The following is a 20,441-nucleotide window of genomic DNA, read 5'->3' on the forward strand; positions in this document are numbered from 1 at the left end:
TGCAAAAAAACTCGAGCGAGGCTAAGCTATAGAATATGATGATTCGGGATTTGCAGCGATTGGCCTAATTGTCGCGTTTGACAATGCCGTTGAATAAAGCGGCGCGGCACTGCCTGTAGCGTATAATCCGCAACTGAACAAATGGTTACCTTGCAAATCATCAACATTATCGCTGTTACTCGAACTCATGTCTGTCTCAGAAGCTGCGTGAGATATAGCATCGAAATTACCTGGTGTGATTAACAGTCTATGTCTGTTTGAAACCCCGAGTTGAAATATAGATTGTAAGAAAAACCAGACTCGAATGCCTGTAGGAATGATTTAAAAGACTCTATTTACCTCTTTTTTTTTAACCAAAGATGTGTGGCTTACATAAAAAATGTATGATGATGCCTTTGTAGGCGAAATCCATTTTTCGTATTTCATAAATTAACCCACTGACGGTAATCAGACTTGGTTTCAAACTTTTGCTATCCGCTAATTGCTGTCGCTGGTTTTAAGACAGTGTCACATCAGGGGCTAGATTCTGTCTACTTTAGAGATTACATTGTATAATTAATATTCGAGTTTTGAAGGAAGCTAGGGGGGTATGGTTACTATTTGTCCAATTAAAGAAGGTTCTTGTTTTTTTAGAAGGCCAAATTTGATTTTTTTCGATAGCAGGAGTGTGTAAGGTTGTTGGTTCAAAAGGATTTCATCAGCATATGTTTGTGCAAGGTTTTATGGCCGAAATGTGTTCAAAACATGGGAAAATAAGGGGGGGGGATGGTTTTTGTTTTGCAAATTTGACAATGTTCTTGTTTTTTTAGAAGGGCAATTTGGTGTTATTTGATAGAATGAAGGCAAAAGAATATTTGTTTTAAAGGATTTCATCGGCAAATGTCGTTGCTTAAGAGTTATGGCATAATACGCATATGATATTCATAACCGATTATAAATATATGTTTTTTTTTTAAATTTTGATATCGTTACAAAGGTCAGCCTATGAACTTTTACGTGTAAAAAAATCATGCTACTACCTCGTATAGCGGCCGAGTAACCCGCGTTCTAAGTTTTGTTAACTGGCGATTTTTTTTTGTCAACTAACATCCCTCTGGTACTAGAATCCTGTCATCTCTTCTAGCATAGTAAACTGCTACATGGGTGTGTACGCTATCATTACCAGTACCACAACGAATTTATAAATATCCTAATTATCTTGATCCAATTTTGCCATTCGAAAATTAAACCACTGGTTTAGTTTTTATCAAACTTTAATTTACAGTCAAAATGTAATACATAACTTCAATTCAACCTGAACTCATAGTTTGCTTGACAACTGTGACCATTAAATGCTAAGCTACCCATTTATTCAGCCCTCTTTATTGGCAATCGTGCAGCAATTCCAGTTTTGCTTTTATTCCCAACCGATAACTTGCAACATTATTCTGCAAACTCAAAATGATATTTCACAGTTCCAATTCATCACCTGTTCTTTCATTTCCTGTCTGCAACATATTGTGTTTTTTTTTAACAGAAACGTACATTTTTATATGTTAACATGCAAATTCACAAGTAATTACAGGATGTACAACGTTTTTAAACATATGTTTGTACCTTTACTTTCAGCTTAATGTTCTTTTTTTTCTCTCCGGAACTTTTTTTTGGCCTCTTGCTAGCATCATTCGAAGGCTAAGTGAAGTAAATAAAAATATTTAGTGCAGTTTACGCTGTTTCCAAAGCAAAATGCACAAAACTCATATCAACAAAATAATCACTTTTGAAGAATATAAGCAGCTGATACAACCATTGGAATTTTTCAATGTACTTTCAGTCAGTGCATTATCATGAACTTAACAACCCAAATCACATATTCAACCCACCGATTTATTTCGATGCTTTTTTGTCTTTTTTCTGTGTTTTTTGTGCTTCCGATCTGCCAAAAAATAATACCTTCATTATAAAGTCAATGCAACAGCCACAACCAGACAAAAACTAATCTGTATGAAACCAGAACCCTTGGTCTTTCAGCTGGGCCCCACTTAAACAAAACTTATGTCCACTTATTCAGCAAGTGTTTTTTTATTTGACAGTCAACCAATTGAGACTTAAGTTACCTGTTCTGACTAAGTTATCAGCAGCTTTGTTCAAGAAAGACAAATTTAATGTATTTACCACTGCCAGATATGCTGTCTGATTCAGAAGACGGTGAATGTCCACGTTTCATATACTTTCTTGACTTTTCACCATCAAGTGGGCTGTCAGAATTCTGTTAAAATCAAAGTTTAAAACAAAACGCATTCAAAAATAATCAGACAAAAACTTGATTTTGGCAAGGCATAAAATGCAGCACTTACATTCGCTTGCAGATGAAATCGATTTTATTATTTTTTAATTATTACCTCCGATACCGATTGCCCTCTCTTGGAATGTTTTTTTTTCTTCTTTTTTCTTTTGTCTTTGGTGTCTTTCTCAGTCTTTTCCTTGATGTTGCGCTTATCCTGCAGTAGTCAAGCAGTGAGTTACATTGTGATTTTGAAACTAAAATATTTTTAGCATAAGGTTAGCTTAATTAAAAAGCCCAGATCCAAAAGATATTTACACTTCCTTTGATAGTCACCTGCAAACCATCTTGGTGCTCATTAAAAATACGAATTCGATCTGCTTCGATAGTGATTGCCTTAAATGGCTCCTCCATTTCAAATCGAGGCCGACACTAAAAAGTTCTAAAGTAAATTATTTGACACAAATTCGAAAAAGCAAATTTTTGAAACAGTTGCCTGTAGTGGCCCATACCTTCAGTTTTTCTATTGATATTAATGTGTGCAATTTGCCGTTTAGCATGGTATATGGTAGGTTTTGTAATAAACTCTTACACATACAAGTCATAAAGTCTTTAATGTACAAGATTTCCATAACCCAATCTGTTGTTTGACTTGCAAAGCATGTTAAGCATTAAAAGAAAGTTGCTAAGCTTGTTTTTCCTGACACAAATATACACAAAGACCTTAAAATACAAAAATTATTATTAGTGGTGTGCCGACTTGGAACAGAAGGTAAGATGTTCCATATTTTATTTTGATTTATTAAATAAATAGGGCCACTGTCAACACGAAATTTTACCATATTGTTTACGTTGTTTCACTACGCTAACCACATTCACCAACATTTGTTTTTATGAATTGTAGGAAACAATATGCAGTTTTATTGTTTAGGGACTGAAAAATCAACAACAGAAAACAGCATGGAATGGAACTTTGTAAAAAAACAGTTTTTTAAAATACATTTTAAGTGACTGCATAAACATCCAAGGAGATTTATTTCATGAGCGTTCGGTCAAAGAATGTACTAAACTAAAAAAATGTGACAGACAAATTTATTTTTTTAATTGTAGGCAGTTGATTTTATGCCATGATATTCCGGTATCTTTGCCTCTTTGTTTGGAAGTTTGCATTTGTGTAGAGCAGTTGACAGAATAGTGATTGATACCTTCTAAATTTAACAATATTTATTGCTATTCTATGGTAAATGTTATATTTGCACATCTAAACTTTTAGGGTACTAATTACTGCAGCCAACGAAGAGCCTCTTCTATCAATGTAGTATACTTTAGGCTTTCTGTTAAAAAGGTTACGTTTATTTTCATTTTTATAATTCTAAAAAGTTTTTTTTGTTTCGAATTGCAAATAAACATGAATCATTGATTGATTCACTGATTGTATGTGTACATCCTTCTCTGCAGAGTCAAAATCAGAAGGTGGCCATCTTACCTTGCTCTATTAAGGTTTCACTAGGTTTGAAAATGTGGTAATATTTCCATAGCAATGCACATAACTGATTATAACTGAAGATGCACATGAAAACTTTTATAAAAAAAAACAAAAAAAAATATTTTTTTCTATGAGGGATTCATCTTACCCAAGTCTACTACACTTACGCATAAATAAATGTTTATGTGACTTGAACAAAGGTGCAAAATACAGAGCATACATGAGAAACAATTGCGAACCTTGCATGCCACCAATGGCTGCAGTATTTTAATTGTGTTGTTGTTTGGTTTGTGTATTGTACACAGGTTTGATTGCCTGTGAGAGGCAGATTTAGATCCAATTGAAATCCAGTGAAAAGTTGAAATGTAACTGCACTTTATTGCCTTGTTGGTCCTTGTTGTTGCAATTTGTGATGTTGTAACTTGTGTATGACATAATTTTTAGGTTGCAACTGGATGTTGTTTTTTTAAATATTTTAGTACACATCTTCATAAAGTTATACACCCCTAGTCATTGAAAAATAACAAAAAAGAGTTGATAAAACAAAACTGCCATACTTCTTCCCATTCAGTTGAAATGTCCACGGGGGGTGTAGCATGCTTCAACATATTACGAAAGGAAGATTCAACTCGTTTTTGCTTTCTTATTTCGTCTTTAATTCGTTCTCTTTCTCTTGCTTCTGCTTTTTCAATTAGCTACACAAAAAAAATCTTTGAACAAAATGAGTGTATTTTTAACCAAGATTTTATCATAGTTGCAACAGTACTGTAATATATAAAACGACGCCTTGCATGCCAAATTGTTGGAAATTGGTATGTGTTATAAATTCAACATAGTTAATTTTTTTGCATAAATTTCCAGAATTAAGATACTTTTTGACAAATACAGTAGAACTTGGTTAATCCACATCAGATTTTTGCAATAAATTTATCTGGACAATATGTGTGTTATCTCTTTGAGGGGAACCACTTGGCATAAATAGTTTAACAAAATGTTTCTAGTCTAACTGTGTGGGATACCAGTAAAAATCACCTTGAATACAGTAATGTCATTTTTGAAAGCTAAAGATTAAAAAAAAACCTGTGACACATGTTTATAACCTCATGATAACCAAAAAAGCATTGGGTGAATTGGCTGTTATGTCATATGCTAAACAATAACAAAAGTTAGTCAATCGATGTTCCAATGTAATTAAAAGTAGGAACACTATTTACGGATTTATTCATAATTCTGAGAACAAAAACACTGTAAGAATAAACAAGTAACAGAAACATGATTTAGTGTGCAAATGCACAGTTGAAGCATGAAAATCCACTCAAATACAGATTGCGAGACTGCAACTTTATTCTGAAATCGGCGAAGCTCCAGATTAAACAAGTGTATTATCTGAAGATTTTTGTTAAGAAAGTTGTATGAATTAGACAAATTTCCGGATAAACAATTTCCGGATTAACTGAGTTATACTATACATTTTCAATTACATAACATGTCGCCAATTGATCAGTCACATTTCTCAAAAAACACTTCCACGCATGAAAAGAGTGACTGTTAACTGCTTACCAGCTATAAACCATCTCCTAATTTTTTGTTGTAAATCCCAAACCGTAGCCTATCTTTTGTCTTGAAATTATTTCGGTAATTGCAGAATCTAGATACTTGCATCTAATTTCATCAATTTATTCGAATAATCGAAATAGTGACATGAATGTTGCACAACTCGATATTTCTCTTCAAATATGGCAATTACAGTTTTGTGTGAGAAAAAAAGTTGCATTACTTCACCAACAGCCATGTTTTACATGATGAAAGCACACCCCTTGTTGGGTCACTTTTTTGAAAAAGTGTAAATTTGCACCTCTGTTAACTATGTGTACTGTTTATAGTACCGGTTAATCCCAAATTAGATAGGTGATTAACTGGATTGGACTGTATTTTATACTCTTTTGGGGAGCCACCATATTAACCTGTGACTTACACTGTTAAATGAAAGCTTGATATTTCCTGCATCCAATGTTGCCGCTCGCTTGTCGCTAGTCACAATCAATGCAAAAGAATCAAATGTGGTTTTTGTCCCAATTTCAAATCCCTGTTCCTGTAAAAAACAGGTACTATCTGACAGAAGGATATATCACCAAACTTTTAAAAAGCTGGTTAAATGTTACTGAAGATAAGAAAAATATATTAATTATGAATTAGCAGTTTAATGAGCCAGTTTCGGAAAGACTAACTTATGAATAACATTTGGCAACATGGAATATATACATCATATGTCATGTGAGGTTGTAAGAGAAAACATCAAAAATCAAATACAATTGATTTGGTTTTGAATTTTTACTGCAACAGCATTTTGAAAAAACAGCGAATTTTTTTTCTGTATTATCATTTTAAATTACTTGTAATCCCATAATTTTCCATTCAGATACAAAATACTTATTTCTAGAAAATGATAATGTGTTAACTACTTTAGAGATATGATAATATAAAACATTTTTTTTAAATACAAAAATGGACTTGGTAGCAGTATGAGGCAATGCAACAAGTAATTGCAAGTGGTTTACTGGAAAATTATCACTGCAACCAATAACTTAACACTATTCAGAGATGTTTAGTGATGCAAGAAGTGTAGATTTTGTAAAATCTCAACAAATGCACAATAAAAATAATTTTGTCACAGCTAAAATGTTTTGCAACTTATTTCAGACAATCTTTACTTTATGCTCACTCCATCTTATATTGTAGTGTACAATATATATTGTAAATTACAGCAACTGAAATAATTTGACCGGAAATATTACAACACTTTTGCCTCTGGTGTGCTTGGCAAAGATCCAGTCTAGTGTTTCTGTGCCCTAGAAGTGGTTATTTTGTAACTAAATGGGAAATTGTGGCATTGTAACTAATTACATCTTAATACTGAAAAAATAAAAATTTGCCCTATCTTTAATCTATTAGCCCATATATCAAAAATTTCAAAATGCTGTTGCAGTGAAAAACAAAACCAAAGGAAACACAAAACCAAAAATTGCCTTTTGATGTTTTTTTCATATAACCTCATAATTTGAGGGGGTTGTTGCAATGTTTTTCATTTATCACAGCCTTATTTTCAACCTTTAGGTCTCATCAGTGAAGCTTGTTTCCGTATGGAAGCATACTAAATGTTGCAGAGTTTATTCATAAGTGACCTGCTTATGTATACTATGCATAGTCATCTTAACACAACACACTGGTAAAAAAGAATAAAACTATTTTCTACATTGGATTAAGGCTTGTGTACCTTTAAAATATCTTTAATTATTTTTCTTTCGTCTTCAAAACGAGCTTTCAAGTCAATCACATAAAACTTAAACAAGTCTAAGGGAGTTGATCCAGGTTGTCCCAACATTATGTTGAATACAGAGCTACAGCTAATTAATGGATACAGCTCCATCCAAGAAGACATTGAATGTAGCTTTCCATCTTCATGTAGTGCATCTAACAATTTCTAAAAGTTGAAAAAAAGGTACATATGATTAGTAATCTTCAAAGTTAGAAACAATTCAATTTAATTTATTGCATAAACAGCAAAGAACTGATACTATGAATACAGTTACATATAACATTGACGAAGGCATCAATTTTACCAAAAACTTGTCTCTGTTTTTTCGGAAGACACGCTTTTCTAAAGTTTTTTTCCGTTCTTGTCTTCCGTTGTTAATCTTTTCATGCTCCTTAATAACTTCTTCAAAACATATTAATGCATCCTCTTTATCCATATCTGAAATTTTGTGACGTTAGCAAGTTTTTTAACTTTTCTTGAAAACATTTACTTTGCAAATCTTCATCTTCAGCAAAAGCTATGTTGTCCATCAATAACTGCTGGCATTCTGACCAGGTTGTTCTGTAGCTCAGATTATCCAAGCCTAAAAGGATATGTCGTAGCTGTTTCATGTTCCTGCGCCGCAATTCCTTTGCAGTTTCCTAAAAGACAAATGTCAATTAGAACTTTTGCATAACAAAGTGTTTTTTTTGTAATTTTTGTACTTAACCTTCTCTTTTTGTGCTAAAACAAACAGTACATCTTCAAATATTTCTTTTTTGTCTCGTTCTGCTACAGCTTTCCATACTATGTTTTCTGCAAATATCTTTTCAGCAGATCTGTAACTGTGACAAAAAATTAAAATGTATCAAAGCATCAACATAAATAAAGATTTACCTTGTAGTACTTTTCATTTTTGGATGATTCTCTATGATATGTTGTAATTTTTCCTTGTTTTCTTTCGACTTTATTCTTTCTTCCTCTCTTTCTTCTTTTCCTCGTTGGGTTTTATACTCATTAAAGGCTTGTTTTTTTTCGCTTAACTTTTTTAAAGCACTGAAACAAAACATTCTGTAGTTACTGGTGCAATATTTTTGACAATTGACTTTTTGAAAACTACAGAAAGTTATAGACCTAAAACTGACATGTCGTATTGCTGAAATTAAAACAAAACAAAAATTTCAAAAAATAGAGAAAATGTCAAAAGTGATTACAGTAATTAGCCTGTGCAAGCCGGTGGCCGACGGATCTGTCTTTACGAATCAATATATTCCTGGAACTCCAAAAGGATTAAAAGACCATCAGCGTTAGTATAAGATCTTGATTTATTTACAGAAATATTAATATCGCCTATTGGCAATTTAAAAAATTTAACCTTAGTTAGGCTTTGACCCAAACTTCTCAAAAAATCCAAGAAAAATAATCAGTACCCACATGCCGCATAAATATGTTTATTTCATACAAAAGGCTTGAATGGAGTTTGTACAAAATAAAACAAATGTCTGCGAAATGGGATGGTATGGCATTATGGAAAACTGGAGTGCGAGATTTTGCGGCAATGCATGCGCAGTTTGTTTCTTTTACTTTGGACGAAAAGTCTTGAATAAATATGGTGCTAAAATGGATTAATTGTGCCTTAATGTGGTCTAGAAAACATACAAAAAAATACATGATGTAGCTCGGTAAGCCTCTGCACATTTGCGCAATGTGTTTAAACACGAAATTAATCTTAGTTTTGTTCTGCAGCGCAAAAAATGGTTTACACTGGGAAAGGGGCATGCTATTATAAGTACAAGACCACTTTTGTCCCAGCCTCTTGAAGTTAAGCAAATGAAAATGGCGCTTGTTTCGTTACAATGCAACGTCTTTGGTAACAATGGCAAATTTAAGCATGACAATCTAATGCACTTGACAACAGATTACATACAATACGGGTCATTTTACCGACATTCCCGGTTATTTACAGCTTTAATTTCCACTCGTACCAAGTGCAGCAACCTGTCACAGCGCAAAATTGTAATTGTGACCAAAAAAGTGAAAATTTGAAAAAATAAGTGGACTATCTGACACATGTCTAATAAAATTGACATGTTCACTATTTGACTTTTTCATACCTTGCAGCTTTTAATAAATACACAGTTTTTCCTGATAGCCTCAGCAAAAACTGCAAAGTTGATAGTATTTGAAAAAAAAACACATATATATGTAGCTGCAGTACTCTCATTATCATCAGTACTATTTGTGAGTTACTTTAACTAATGTCAAAAAACAAACCTGTATCTGACATCGGATACAATTAATTTCATCGCTTGCTCCCAAGTGGAAGCCGCAGGAACAGACTTTTCCTTCAGACAGTCCTTAAAAGCAGCTTTGGCTTCTTCTTTGTTTTTGTATTCAACAACTTCAGTCTTTTTCACAGCCTTTTTTTCTTGATCCCTGTCTTCTGATTCATTCTCCTCTTGAATTGATTCAGTTTCTTCGGTTGAACTGATAATAATGGTAAAATATTAGACCTGCATAAAAAATTAATTTGATGGCAATCGCAAACTTAATGTTTAAAAGAAAGAGCAGAAACTGAATATTAATATCAACATGGTTACGTTAAAAATGAAATCTAAATTTTGAATGTTTTTAGGGTGTTATTGTAAGCTCTTAGTGTGTTATTATTAGTTAAAAGCAAAACAAAGTTTACCATAAACTTTATGTTAAGATAGTGGAGTTCTAAATTACAAAAATATAATATTTTAATCTCTGTTTTGCAGTTACAACAATAGGTTGTATAATCAACACTTGTGTTGCAGTAATATGATAAGTGTGTTATCATTGTTCAATTATTGTTGCACTGTTTAAAATGCTTTCTATAAGTTTACATGAGATTTTCAAAACAAGAATTAGATTTAATGGGTTTATTTATATTCTTATTTAATAACATTTAACATAAATTAATTTTTGAAAACTACAATCTGTAAAATTCAAGAATAAAATTAGCTCCTGTATAATTGCCATAGGTTGGTACTAGACTTACAGTAGAACTTGGGTACCCGAACTACTTGGCGCATATGACAGAACAGTCCATTCACACAATGCTTTTTTAAGTTGTATTTCGTTTTGGATCTTCAGCTTACAAAAATGACTTTATTGTGTTCTTTTAAGGTAATTTTTAACAATATCTCATAGTAACTACACAACATAAGGCTTGAAACTAAGTCTTCAGACAATTCAAATATTCACCCAATTCTGCTATTTTTGTCAGACAAATCGAATCCATACTAACAAAGTTTTAGTGCAACATTGCCAGGAGGGTGTGACAACATACAAGGAGAAATGAAAAAAATACAAAAAAACACCTTTCATCTAACATTGTTTCTTGTTTTTCTAGTCTATGTTGTTTTTTCTTGCTTTTTTTCATTTGTTTGTTTTGTTTTGCCATCATTGCCATTTGATGTTGCATCATCATTTGTTGCTGCATCATAAGTTGCATTGGATCTACCATCTAAATTAAACAATACAGCAAAATGTTTTTTTTAGTTTCTATCTGTTATCACTGTTAGATTGTGAAACTTACTGGCATACCACCACTATTCATATCAATACTTCCAGGCATTGCTGAAGGGTTGCTACTTGAATAGGTTTGTTCACATGGCTGATTTTTAACTTTTCCAGAAATCTGATCTAATTCATCAGTCTTCACATGGCTAGGTAAAGTATCTACATGCAACATGAGGTAAACAAAAACTTATTTTCAATAATAGTATGTTCACAACATACCTTCATCACTGTTGTGTGATGTTGATGTTGACAAAGAGGTGTCCATTTTAGATATTTTTTCTGCAAGGCACAACATTTCCAATTTTCTGACGCACAATAAAATTATTCACAGGTCAAAATTATTTGTACCTCTGACCCATTATAGTAGTGATTCACAGGTTTTTCTGCTCATGATCTACCGTTATGCTGATATATCAAAAGGCCAGCGATAATTTAGGTCAGACTGCCTACCCTGGTTTTGAATCCTGTCGTTAATCAGTGTTTCGGAAGATGTTTCATGAAATAGCACAATGATACCTAGTTTTAATATTTCCAAGAAGGGTGGCCATGTTGTGATAATTTGTCACTGTGATGCCACCATGTATTGCAAAAATGCCTGTACATTTGGCATAATGGTCGATGCTAATAATGAACAGAAAAGTCTTCGGACATTATGAATATGACATGCTACAGTTTGTGAATACATGTTAGTCTAAATTTTTTTAATTTTGAAAAAAAAACAAAAAAACCTGTGTGGTACTATCCATTTTCAATAATTATTAACAAACACGATATGAACTTAAATGTAGCATTGATTGCTCATAACTTATCAAGATGAGTAAACCAAATAACTATCTTAATATTTTCATGATTGTGAATCACTTAGAAACCAACCTAAACTAATTTATACTTAAAAACAGTATTTGTTCTGTATAATTTGATAACCACTATTGTTATATTTAAACATGTTTAACAAAATCCTAAATTCAGACATGTCCACTGTTTGTAACCTGTTTTGCGAAGAGAAAAATAAACCAGAAAAAAAACGATTTAAAAATAAATGCCTACACAGCTCCACCTGGTCAATAAGAATTAACTTACCAAAGCACTATCAAGGACATAACAGTCAGATTAGTTGTTAACCAACAATGATGCACCTATCAACTTAATAAGCTGAAGCAACCCACAAAACATAAGACAAGTTTGCACACATGAAAGCGCCAAGCTAATACACAGAAATCAAATTATGTTCTGTCCCTCATAAACACAGCACAGAATAAGTGTTGTTATGTTAGTATGATACCCATATATAGATCTCACAACAATTTCTGACAAATTGTTTCATAGTTATCATTAGGTTTACAGGATCGCAGCCCAGGCAATGCAGCCTAGCTGGATCAGCCACTTTTTCCTGACAAGTCAGAGTGAGATTTGAAAAAGTAAGCTTCCTGTAAGGTTTGAACTCATAACCGTGGGTGAACCAGGCCCAACGCTCTACCAACTGATCTACAGGAGCTCAGCAGTTCACAGGGTATATTGTGGTCAAGGTACACTGGTGTACAACTTGTCAAGCAACCTTCACATATACTTGGATATCTCTACCACTATAATCAGACATTGCATTGTTACGCTAATATTTTTTATCAAGCAATAACAAAATTAATATACCAGAGTCATAAAAAGTTTTGAACAATATAGATATAGTAACCCTCAAACTAGTTAACCCCAACTCCAAAAGAAACTTTTTGGTAATTAGTTGGTATTACAAAATTAACTGTAATAAAATATTACCTTTCAGATCTTGTAACTCTTCTGGTATTGTCCAAACACTAGCTTTTGTTTCTGAATTGTAATAATATGATTTTCCTGAATCAGCTTTAAATTCTTTCCACGCACATTTTGCCAACAAGACTTCAGCTGGTGACTTTAATTCTTCTGGTTTATCCCATTTAGATTCTTTTGACTTGCAATTATAGTAGTATTTTCTGCCATCAGGAGATGAATGTTCTGTCCAGTCAGTCTAATAAAATGTGATGACAATCATCAACCTTTTGATTTACAAAGAAACAAAATATTACAACTATTTTTGGAATGCAAACTATTTTCTCTTGTACTTTTACATGAAGCATGGGCGTCTGGAGAAAGGGGGGTGGCGGGGCCCTCATGCCCTCTTTAAAATGACTAATACTTTTGTAGTAAATTGAGAAACCCGCAGTCAAATTGAAAAAAAATCTTTGCCCCACCCTCCTCAATTTTTTTCTGACACATAAGACACGAATAAATAACTATTAGCACTTGTACTTGTGCGAGACATAGCGGGCCACAGCATAAATTTTTGTTTGTATGTTTTCTTAACTATGCGAATACACATTAAATCTTTTTTTATTTTTCCATAGCACACACAAGGACATTGTTATGTTTGAAGCTCAAATATATGTATCACTACTTTAAAGCTAGATAAAAGGGCACTCCCCCAGAAAAAAATTTAACCATCCTGGATAGGCATGTGTTAAAAAGCATTCCATTGGCAAAAAACGAAAAAAAATCAAGTCTGGTGCCCCTGACTCTTTGAAACTAGTGAAAAACATATGATACGTACCAGTATACTTTAATTTACAGTTGAGTTTTATCGAATACAATGTTTTGATTAAATATACGCCTGGTCTTTATTATGCATTAGTTTCCATGGCCATGACATTTTTGTTATTCGACATGCACAATAATTTTTCATTGAGTATTTGACATGCAAAAAAAATTGAATAAAAAAATCCTCAGTGCATCAAATTTCAACCTAATATTGTGAGAAACCCTTATATGTACATTTTCTTAGACGCAAAGAATAAAATTCCATGTCGCAAACCACATATAAAGGATGGTCCAACACAATTTAATTTGGCCAAATTGGAATATCCTCAGTCAATATTGAAGTCATGGATAAAAGTGCTAAATTTGATGGCGTTTGTTTCTTGCAATTGGATTTCATTTTTAAGTCCTAATGACAATCCACATTTCCAAGCACTGTTGTTTGAATTCAGGTTAAGCACATTACATGCAGGATTTATTGTCAATATTTGGTTTTAGTGTCCATATTTTGTCCTGCACATTAAAAAAAATAAGTATATAACCATTGTATTTTTGAAGTTGCATCAATAAATTGATAAGAGCATAAAAATAATAACCACAACAACTTGATGTTGGTCTGGAAGTGAGCTAAGGCAAAGTAATTCAAGGACTAAAATATTTTCATTTGCAAAAGGTAATGCTCAAAACAAAAAGCAAATTATCTATGGGTTTTGTAGAGCAACATGTTACTGTGGGTTACAGGATTCTAGTGTAATATTTCAGATATGAAGCATAACCATTGCTTTTATGGGTAATGGGACCATATCAACAGCAGATCAATATCACATGACAAACTCAGCAATTTTAATATATGTCAATGTATTTAACCAATTCAATGAAAATTTGTAAAAGGATGCTGCTGGCAGTTGTGTCATGACAAAAAAACACTCGTTCCTAAGCAGGATCGATATGAAAAATCAAGATCACGTTGAGGTATGAACTCACGACTCTGAGCATACTTGACCCATTGCCCTCCTAACTAAGCAGAAGCTCATTAACACCATAACAAAACATACACACAATATGCAAGCTTTTCTTGTTACAAGCCTGCTTCAACCATAGTGTTTGCTACCAGCAACATTAAATTGTATTGCAATGCCAAACCTTTAAAGAAACAGACTTACAATATCTTAAAACAAGTAAAGCACATACCTTTTTTCCATTACTTCCAACAAGAAAGCCAGTTTTCAACAAACCCTCACTTGATACAAGCGGATCCAATGGGGGACCCTGTAAACAAATAGTCATTGCCAGGAAAGTGGAATGTTATTACACAACTATAACACATTTTTTCATTTCCTGTGTGTTGTTATCACTTGTTTTTACTAAATACTCTCAGTGGCGGATCTAGAAAAAATATAAGGGGGGTGTTTGGTTTCGGTATCTAATTGATGAAACTGTTAGATGCGGTTAAAATTTTTGTGCATGTGCGCATGTGCGCATGTGCGCATGTCCAGTTTAACGAAAAACGCACAAACAAACCCTATATTATGTAACAATGCGATTTCATCTGTATTCTCGACAAGTATAATTGCGGTGGAATCGTTTTTAAACTGTGCCTAATAAAAACAATCTTTAAGGTCTACATAAGGACGTGGTCTTGTACCACCAAATACAAATCAATGTTTCAGTAGTAGATAATTTGCAAAATATATAAAAAAACAGACGAAATACAAAATTTAGCTACATATATTTTGGTGCAAATTTGTGAAACGATTATAACTCCTACAAAGTGCGGCTTCGGTATAGAAATTGTGTCAGAAATGAATAAACTTAAAAGGTCGCACTTTCGAAAATGGCATTGTTGACGGATTATTCACCAACGGCACAACAAAGGATTGCTTCATAAGCAGTCCTCGCCGCGTGAATGCAGTGCGCGCAACCGAAAAACAAAGAAACAGTGGAGATGAACACTTTACCGTAGTGTTCGTTCCTGCGTAGCGGGAAATTAACCGCACTTTCACACCCCACAAAACAATGTGCCAAAATGCTAAGGGGGGGTTCTGACACCAAAACACCCCCCGCCACTAAATACCCTTAATAACTGCTACTTGCCTGCATCATACACATTGAAACACCAGGTTGGGGACCCATATTTCCACTGGACATCATTGCTGGAGAAGGTTGTCCTGGTGGCATACCTGTTGGACCCATTCCCAAACGTGGGGAACCTACAACCAAATATACGTTGCTTTTTTTAGACTACCGTATTTTACGGACCATAAGGCACAATTTAAATTCTTTTTTTTCCTCATAAATTGATCGTGCCCCATATAAGCCGGTGCGCCTAATGTATGGATCAAGTAGTGCTTTATTGCCTATACTCAAAACCAGTACCGATACTATTATTATATAAATAAACCACCGTCTTACACAATAAACTACGGTAAAAGCAACTAGCAACTGTGATATTCACTAGGTTCATTTTTTCTTTTGCTCATTGTACTATTGTGACTTGCTTACATTTATTATGTAACAAGTAAACTTTTATTTCTCTTGCTCCTCATAATTGTATAATGCGAATAATGCTTATATCACCATTTTTGTTTAACGAGCTTTATACGGTAACCCATACTCCTTAAAATACGTTGCGTTCTATAGCCCGGTGCGCCTTATGTATGAACAAAAAACTAATCAAAGCAATTTATTGACAGTGCGCCTCATAATCGGGTGCGCTTTATGGTCCATAAAATACGGTGGTTTCATTTTTTTTTAAACAAAATGGATAACGGCCTAAAAATTAATGAAAACGTATTTATTTTATTTTGGCTGGTAAAATTGTTTACACCTAAAACAAAAAGTGATAAAGAAACAAAATTAACAACCAAGTCTTAAACAACCCACATTGTATCAAAATATTTACACACTTCAGTTATTACTTTATTCCCAACGACAATGAAGAACATTTATTAAAATACCTATATACACACAATAAAATGTGGCAGACTTGTGGGAGTTTTGAGTTAAATACAAATAGTTTGTTTAAAAATTGAAATTAATTTCTCTTGAGAGGATTCATGGGGATCTCAAAACACCCCCAAACTAATTTTCGTTGAAAATGTACAACATGGTAACAAGTTTTGCAATTATTTGTTTATAAAATACGTCAAAAATAACAGAATATTGATTTGATGGGTTAGTCTTGGGGTTATAGTTTAATATTGCTTACCTACTGTGGCAATATCTGTATGTTTTGATCTTTCGCATATTTACATTCGCATAAGGTATAAAATGAAAGTTATTTGACAGCAAACCAACATATGCGAATGTCCTTTAGCAAGAAGCAACACTAATCCTTTGCAAACAATCGTCAGCAGATTTCCAATCAATTAAATTTTGAAACGGTCAAGGAAAGGTAATTTATCAAAAAGCACATCACAATAGAAACAACTTCTTTCATCAAAGCAACAGTTTTTGCGGTTACCAATTCTCAACAATGTGAAAACTTTTAACTGAACTTACACGGAAAATGCCATGTAAATATTGCTGCCGATTTTGCGTAGGTTGACTTCCTGACGCTAATTAATGCATTTTTAAGTGGCTCTGTTAAAACTCGCATATTTTTCGTCCAAACATAAGCAAAAATACTGACAATATTTCTCGGGAGACAACAGGTATGTTGACACCCAATGATATGAGACCTTTTACAGGTTGAAACAGTGTATACACCTGTCTGCAGCTCTCAATCAAAATGAGATTGTTTGTGGTTTAAAGTAATAATCTGTGAGGCAGACCATTTTCCCTACCAAGTTTTAGCCTGCCCGGTAGTTTAACAAACTTCTCATCATGCCAGTCTTTTAGTGTTCATGGTGTATTTCTAAAACTGCAGGACAAGTCTGACATCATGAGTTATATTTGTATGAAAAGTTGCAATTCAAGCAAAGCTTACAAAGAATGCAGTTGCAGCAAACGTTTAATTACTTGAACAAAAGGAGGAAGTGAAACAAGATGTATATAAACCTTAAAAATGCTTTTAGAACAGAGGTTCCACGGCAACTTATTACGTGTAAAGCAACAGGTCTTTAAAAGCACAATAAATGTACTGAAAATAATGGCCCACGCCTGATTACATTGGTAAAATAAAATAATAGTAAAGATTTGTGTTTGGTTTAAAAGTCACAGTATAAATCGATAACATTTTAAACATACCTTGATTCATTTGTGACCCCAACATTCCTTGGGACATTCTTGGTGGCGGTGGAGGTCTCCATCCCATTGGATGTAGCTTTAATACAAAAATAATTTTGTAGAATTTAAATTATTTTATATTTTACAATTTTTTTATTACCTGTGTCAACACTGTTTACTTTTCACCATAAACATATATTCATATTTTGAGTATTACATGTTATGCTAGATCAAAAACTCTTCCTATTACACATTAGATTTTTGGTATTGCATTTGAAATTATTTGTCATCATGACTAGACAAATAAAAAAAAAATAATCAAAGGTTTGCTGTCTTATCCAAGTATGTCAATAATTAAGTAGCAGTTACTCCTCTTACCCCCTGTGGTCTAGGTCCAAATGGAGGTCTCATCCGATAAGGAAAACCAGGGCCGCCTAAAAGTTAAGGTAAATTTATTTTATAAAGTAACTGAAACCATGCAAGAATAAACTAAATAGTAACTTTATTTTGTAAAAAAAGTTTTGCACATCACCGAGAGTGCGGCGAGTAAAAAATGCTAAAGCCAGAAGGTCGTTTGCACTCCATAATATACAGGTTATAGAGTCTTCCATGTTAACAAGTTTATTGGTTGTAAAACAATTTTGTGGCGACGAACTCGATAGTCAATTTTCTCCACACAATCGATAAATTCTTCCTTTTACACGTTCGCCCCAAACATGATTCCGCCTGTGTTGCAGAATTGTATAACGCAAATACCAGGTAAACGAAACTGAGTGTTTAGCATCTTTATGACCTGAAGAGAAATGCGCCTTCATTTTTTGCTGCGGTTTATTGTGTGGTTAAATTTCAAAAAGGCCGGGGGTGCACCCCTGTACTCTACTCCAGTGCATGACTGGACGCTTTATTAAACTGTGCCTATTGGTACAGCACAATGAAAATTTGCTTTGCCAGGCCTTCTATCACACTGCTACCAGGATTTTTGAAGCTATTTAAATATTTTAAGAAATCCTACGTCTTTTAGTAAACTTAGACAACAGCATCTGAAATCCCGATAAAAATCCAAAAAGATCAAAATTTTTGCAAAAAATGACAGTGTAAATAGTCAAAAAATGTGTTGTGTTTCCATATCGCATACACATTCAAGCATAACAGTTTTTTGCCCTTCACTTATCAAGTTGCTGGGTTTGCAAAAGTGCAAAAACCTGACAAATCTTTTGCAGAAGTGTAAAAACCTGACAAACCGCCTCTTGTCGGACGTTTATGCCACAAAAAATGTTGGATTGGAAGTGTGTGGCAGTTTTAATTATTTTTTCTCAAATTATGTGCATTTTACAATAACCATAGTTCAATATTAAGAACGGTTTGGCAAAGTGCTGCCAAACAACAAAAGAGGTATATTCATAGGCGCCTAGTCCGGGGGGGCAGATGGCGTCCCCCCAGTTTTTTTAAAAACAAAACGAATGACTATTACGCGCGCCTGTCCATACCATGTAACTTGTCCCATTCGTAACGTTCGAAGAAAAAATACCTAAAAACAATGTGTTTCTTACACGACTCACACAAAATATGTTGACCTAGTTTCGCTTGCGTAACTGACATAGGTTGTTGCAACGTCAGTCTCGCAGTATGATATGCCAAAAGGTACATATTAGTTGTGTCGTATACCGATCTCGTTTGTTTATCGATAACGCCGCCCTTTTGTCTAACACGCCATGTGCATTGAAATTTAAACACAGTTTTTCGATACTTGATGACGTCATACTAACAAATTATGACGTCATAATATATCCGCCCCCCCTGGAAAATTGAAATCTAGGCGCTTATGGGTATATTTGACTTTATTAATATTCACAATGAAAAAAAAACGACTGTCAATCTTACAGATATTTCAGGATCATTGGAAAGTGGTGATTTCTGCCATATAAGTGCACAACTGGACAAAATTATCAATGTTTTCCATTGTCCTTTACTTGCAAATTTGTTTGATGAGCAAAACTTTATTTCAAAAAAAACAAAATGGTCAGTAGGCCTACATGTTGTCATAGTCTTTGCTTGTCAGGCCACAACTTTCAATCCAGGGCTTTTATAAAGGTATTTGTGCATTTTCACTAGGGTAATATAAAATGCAGCATGTTCAACAATTTAAATGTACTTTTTCACTACATTGCATACAATAATGAAATGCATTTTCACAACAGTTGGTCAATGGTCATCAAAAAAAATCCTCCGCACAAAACACAAACTTTCTTATCTGGACACTGGACTATATATGTTATTCACACTAAATCTATGTAACACACCATCATTGGCAGCATTTCCTCCTCCTGGCATGTTCGGACCATGCACATGGTTTGGACGCATAGATCTGGGCGGTCTTGAAGATGCCATTTTGAAGTCAATTTCTAAATCCCAACATTAAAAACACGAATTTTTTAGGTAAGAAATAACATCCTACAAAAAGATGTTGTTAAGCCAACTGCTGTAATGCTAGGCACACTTTATAGCCCAAACATGGTGAAATACTTTTAGGCCGGGGGTCCACCGTAACCAGAGGGGGCTGGACTAAAATCCTGACTGCCGGACTCGCCTCCTCGCCTGACTTGCCTGACTTCAGAACCAGTGTTTCCAAAAAAAATTCAGGAAAAATAGCCATGCAATTTGTGCGTTGCAATTGCCTGACTTTCGTGAATGTGTGTTGGAATTGCCTTACTTTCGTGAATGCGTATTGGAATTGCCTGACTTTCGTGAATGTGTGTTGGAAATGCCTGACTTTCGTGATTGAGCGCTGTCATTGCCTGACTTCTGTGTTTGGGAATTGCCTGACTTTCGTGAATATGTGTTGGAATTGCCTGACTTTCGTGATTGTGCGCTGTCGTTGCCTGACTTCTGTGTTTTGGAATTGCCTGACTTTCGTGATTGTGCGTTGCAATTGCCTGACTTTCGTGATTGTGCGTTGCAATTGCCTGACTTTCGTGAATGTGCGTTGCAATTGCCTGACTTTCGTGATTGTGTGTTGGATTCGCAGAACATTCTCATCTTCAGACTTTCTATAGGTCTTTCAAGGGTCTAAAGTAACAGCGCAAATACTCCCAATCACACAAAAGCTGCGCAATTCCTGT

The 20,441-nt window shown here is 34.0% G+C and overlaps 1 protein-coding gene across 2 annotated transcripts; it reads right to left on the minus strand.

Moving 5' to 3' along the window:
* Positions 1-1,354: 1,354 nt before the first annotated feature.
* LOC145899570 (pre-mRNA-processing factor 40 homolog A-like) lies at positions 1,355-19,769 on the minus strand. Of its 2 annotated transcripts, none has more exons than XM_082988414.1 (23): positions 19,623-19,769; positions 17,701-17,756; positions 17,344-17,419; positions 15,250-15,365; positions 14,347-14,424; positions 12,364-12,592; positions 10,813-10,872; positions 10,610-10,752; positions 10,404-10,537; positions 9,319-9,531; positions 7,942-8,100; positions 7,775-7,889; positions 7,556-7,706; positions 7,370-7,503; positions 7,024-7,230; positions 5,725-5,841; positions 4,307-4,444; positions 2,600-2,695; positions 2,382-2,480; positions 2,155-2,248; positions 1,863-1,915; positions 1,597-1,671; positions 1,355-1,487 (listed from the first exon to the last, which is right to left on the minus strand). In XM_082988414.1, exons 1-23 carry the CDS (start codon positions 19,708-19,710, stop codon positions 1,449-1,451), a joined length of 2,670 nt encoding a protein of 889 aa, XP_082844540.1. In that variant the 5' UTR covers positions 19,711-19,769; the 3' UTR covers positions 1,355-1,448. The 2 variants fall into 2 exon arrangements, with proteins under 2 accessions (XP_082844540.1, XP_082844539.1); XM_082988413.1 differs by having other exon boundaries at positions 10,392-10,537.
* Positions 19,770-20,441: the final 672 nt, after the last annotated feature.

This window comes from Ascidia mentula, chromosome 4 (genome assembly GCF_947561715.1).
Source record: "Ascidia mentula chromosome 4, kaAscMent1.1, whole genome shotgun sequence".
In the NCBI taxonomy this organism is placed as follows: domain Eukaryota; kingdom Metazoa; phylum Chordata; class Ascidiacea; order Phlebobranchia; family Ascidiidae; genus Ascidia; species Ascidia mentula.

What these genes read in the sequence shown, in the direction of transcription:
- LOC145899570 (XM_082988413.1), bottom strand. Translation starts at nt 19,710, where the DNA reads ATGGCATCTTCAAGACCGCCCAGATCTATGCGTCCAAACCATGTGCAT. An exon ending in TTTTAGCACAAAAAGAGAAG is followed by an intron (nt 7,707 to 7,774) that starts GTTAAGTACAAA and finishes TTTGTCTTTTAG; the next exon opens with GAAACTGCAAAGGAATTGCG. An exon ending in TCAAGCTTTCATTTAACAGT is followed by an intron (nt 4,445 to 5,724) that starts GTAAGTCACAGG and finishes TTTTTTGTGTAG; the next exon opens with CTAATTGAAAAAGCAGAAGC.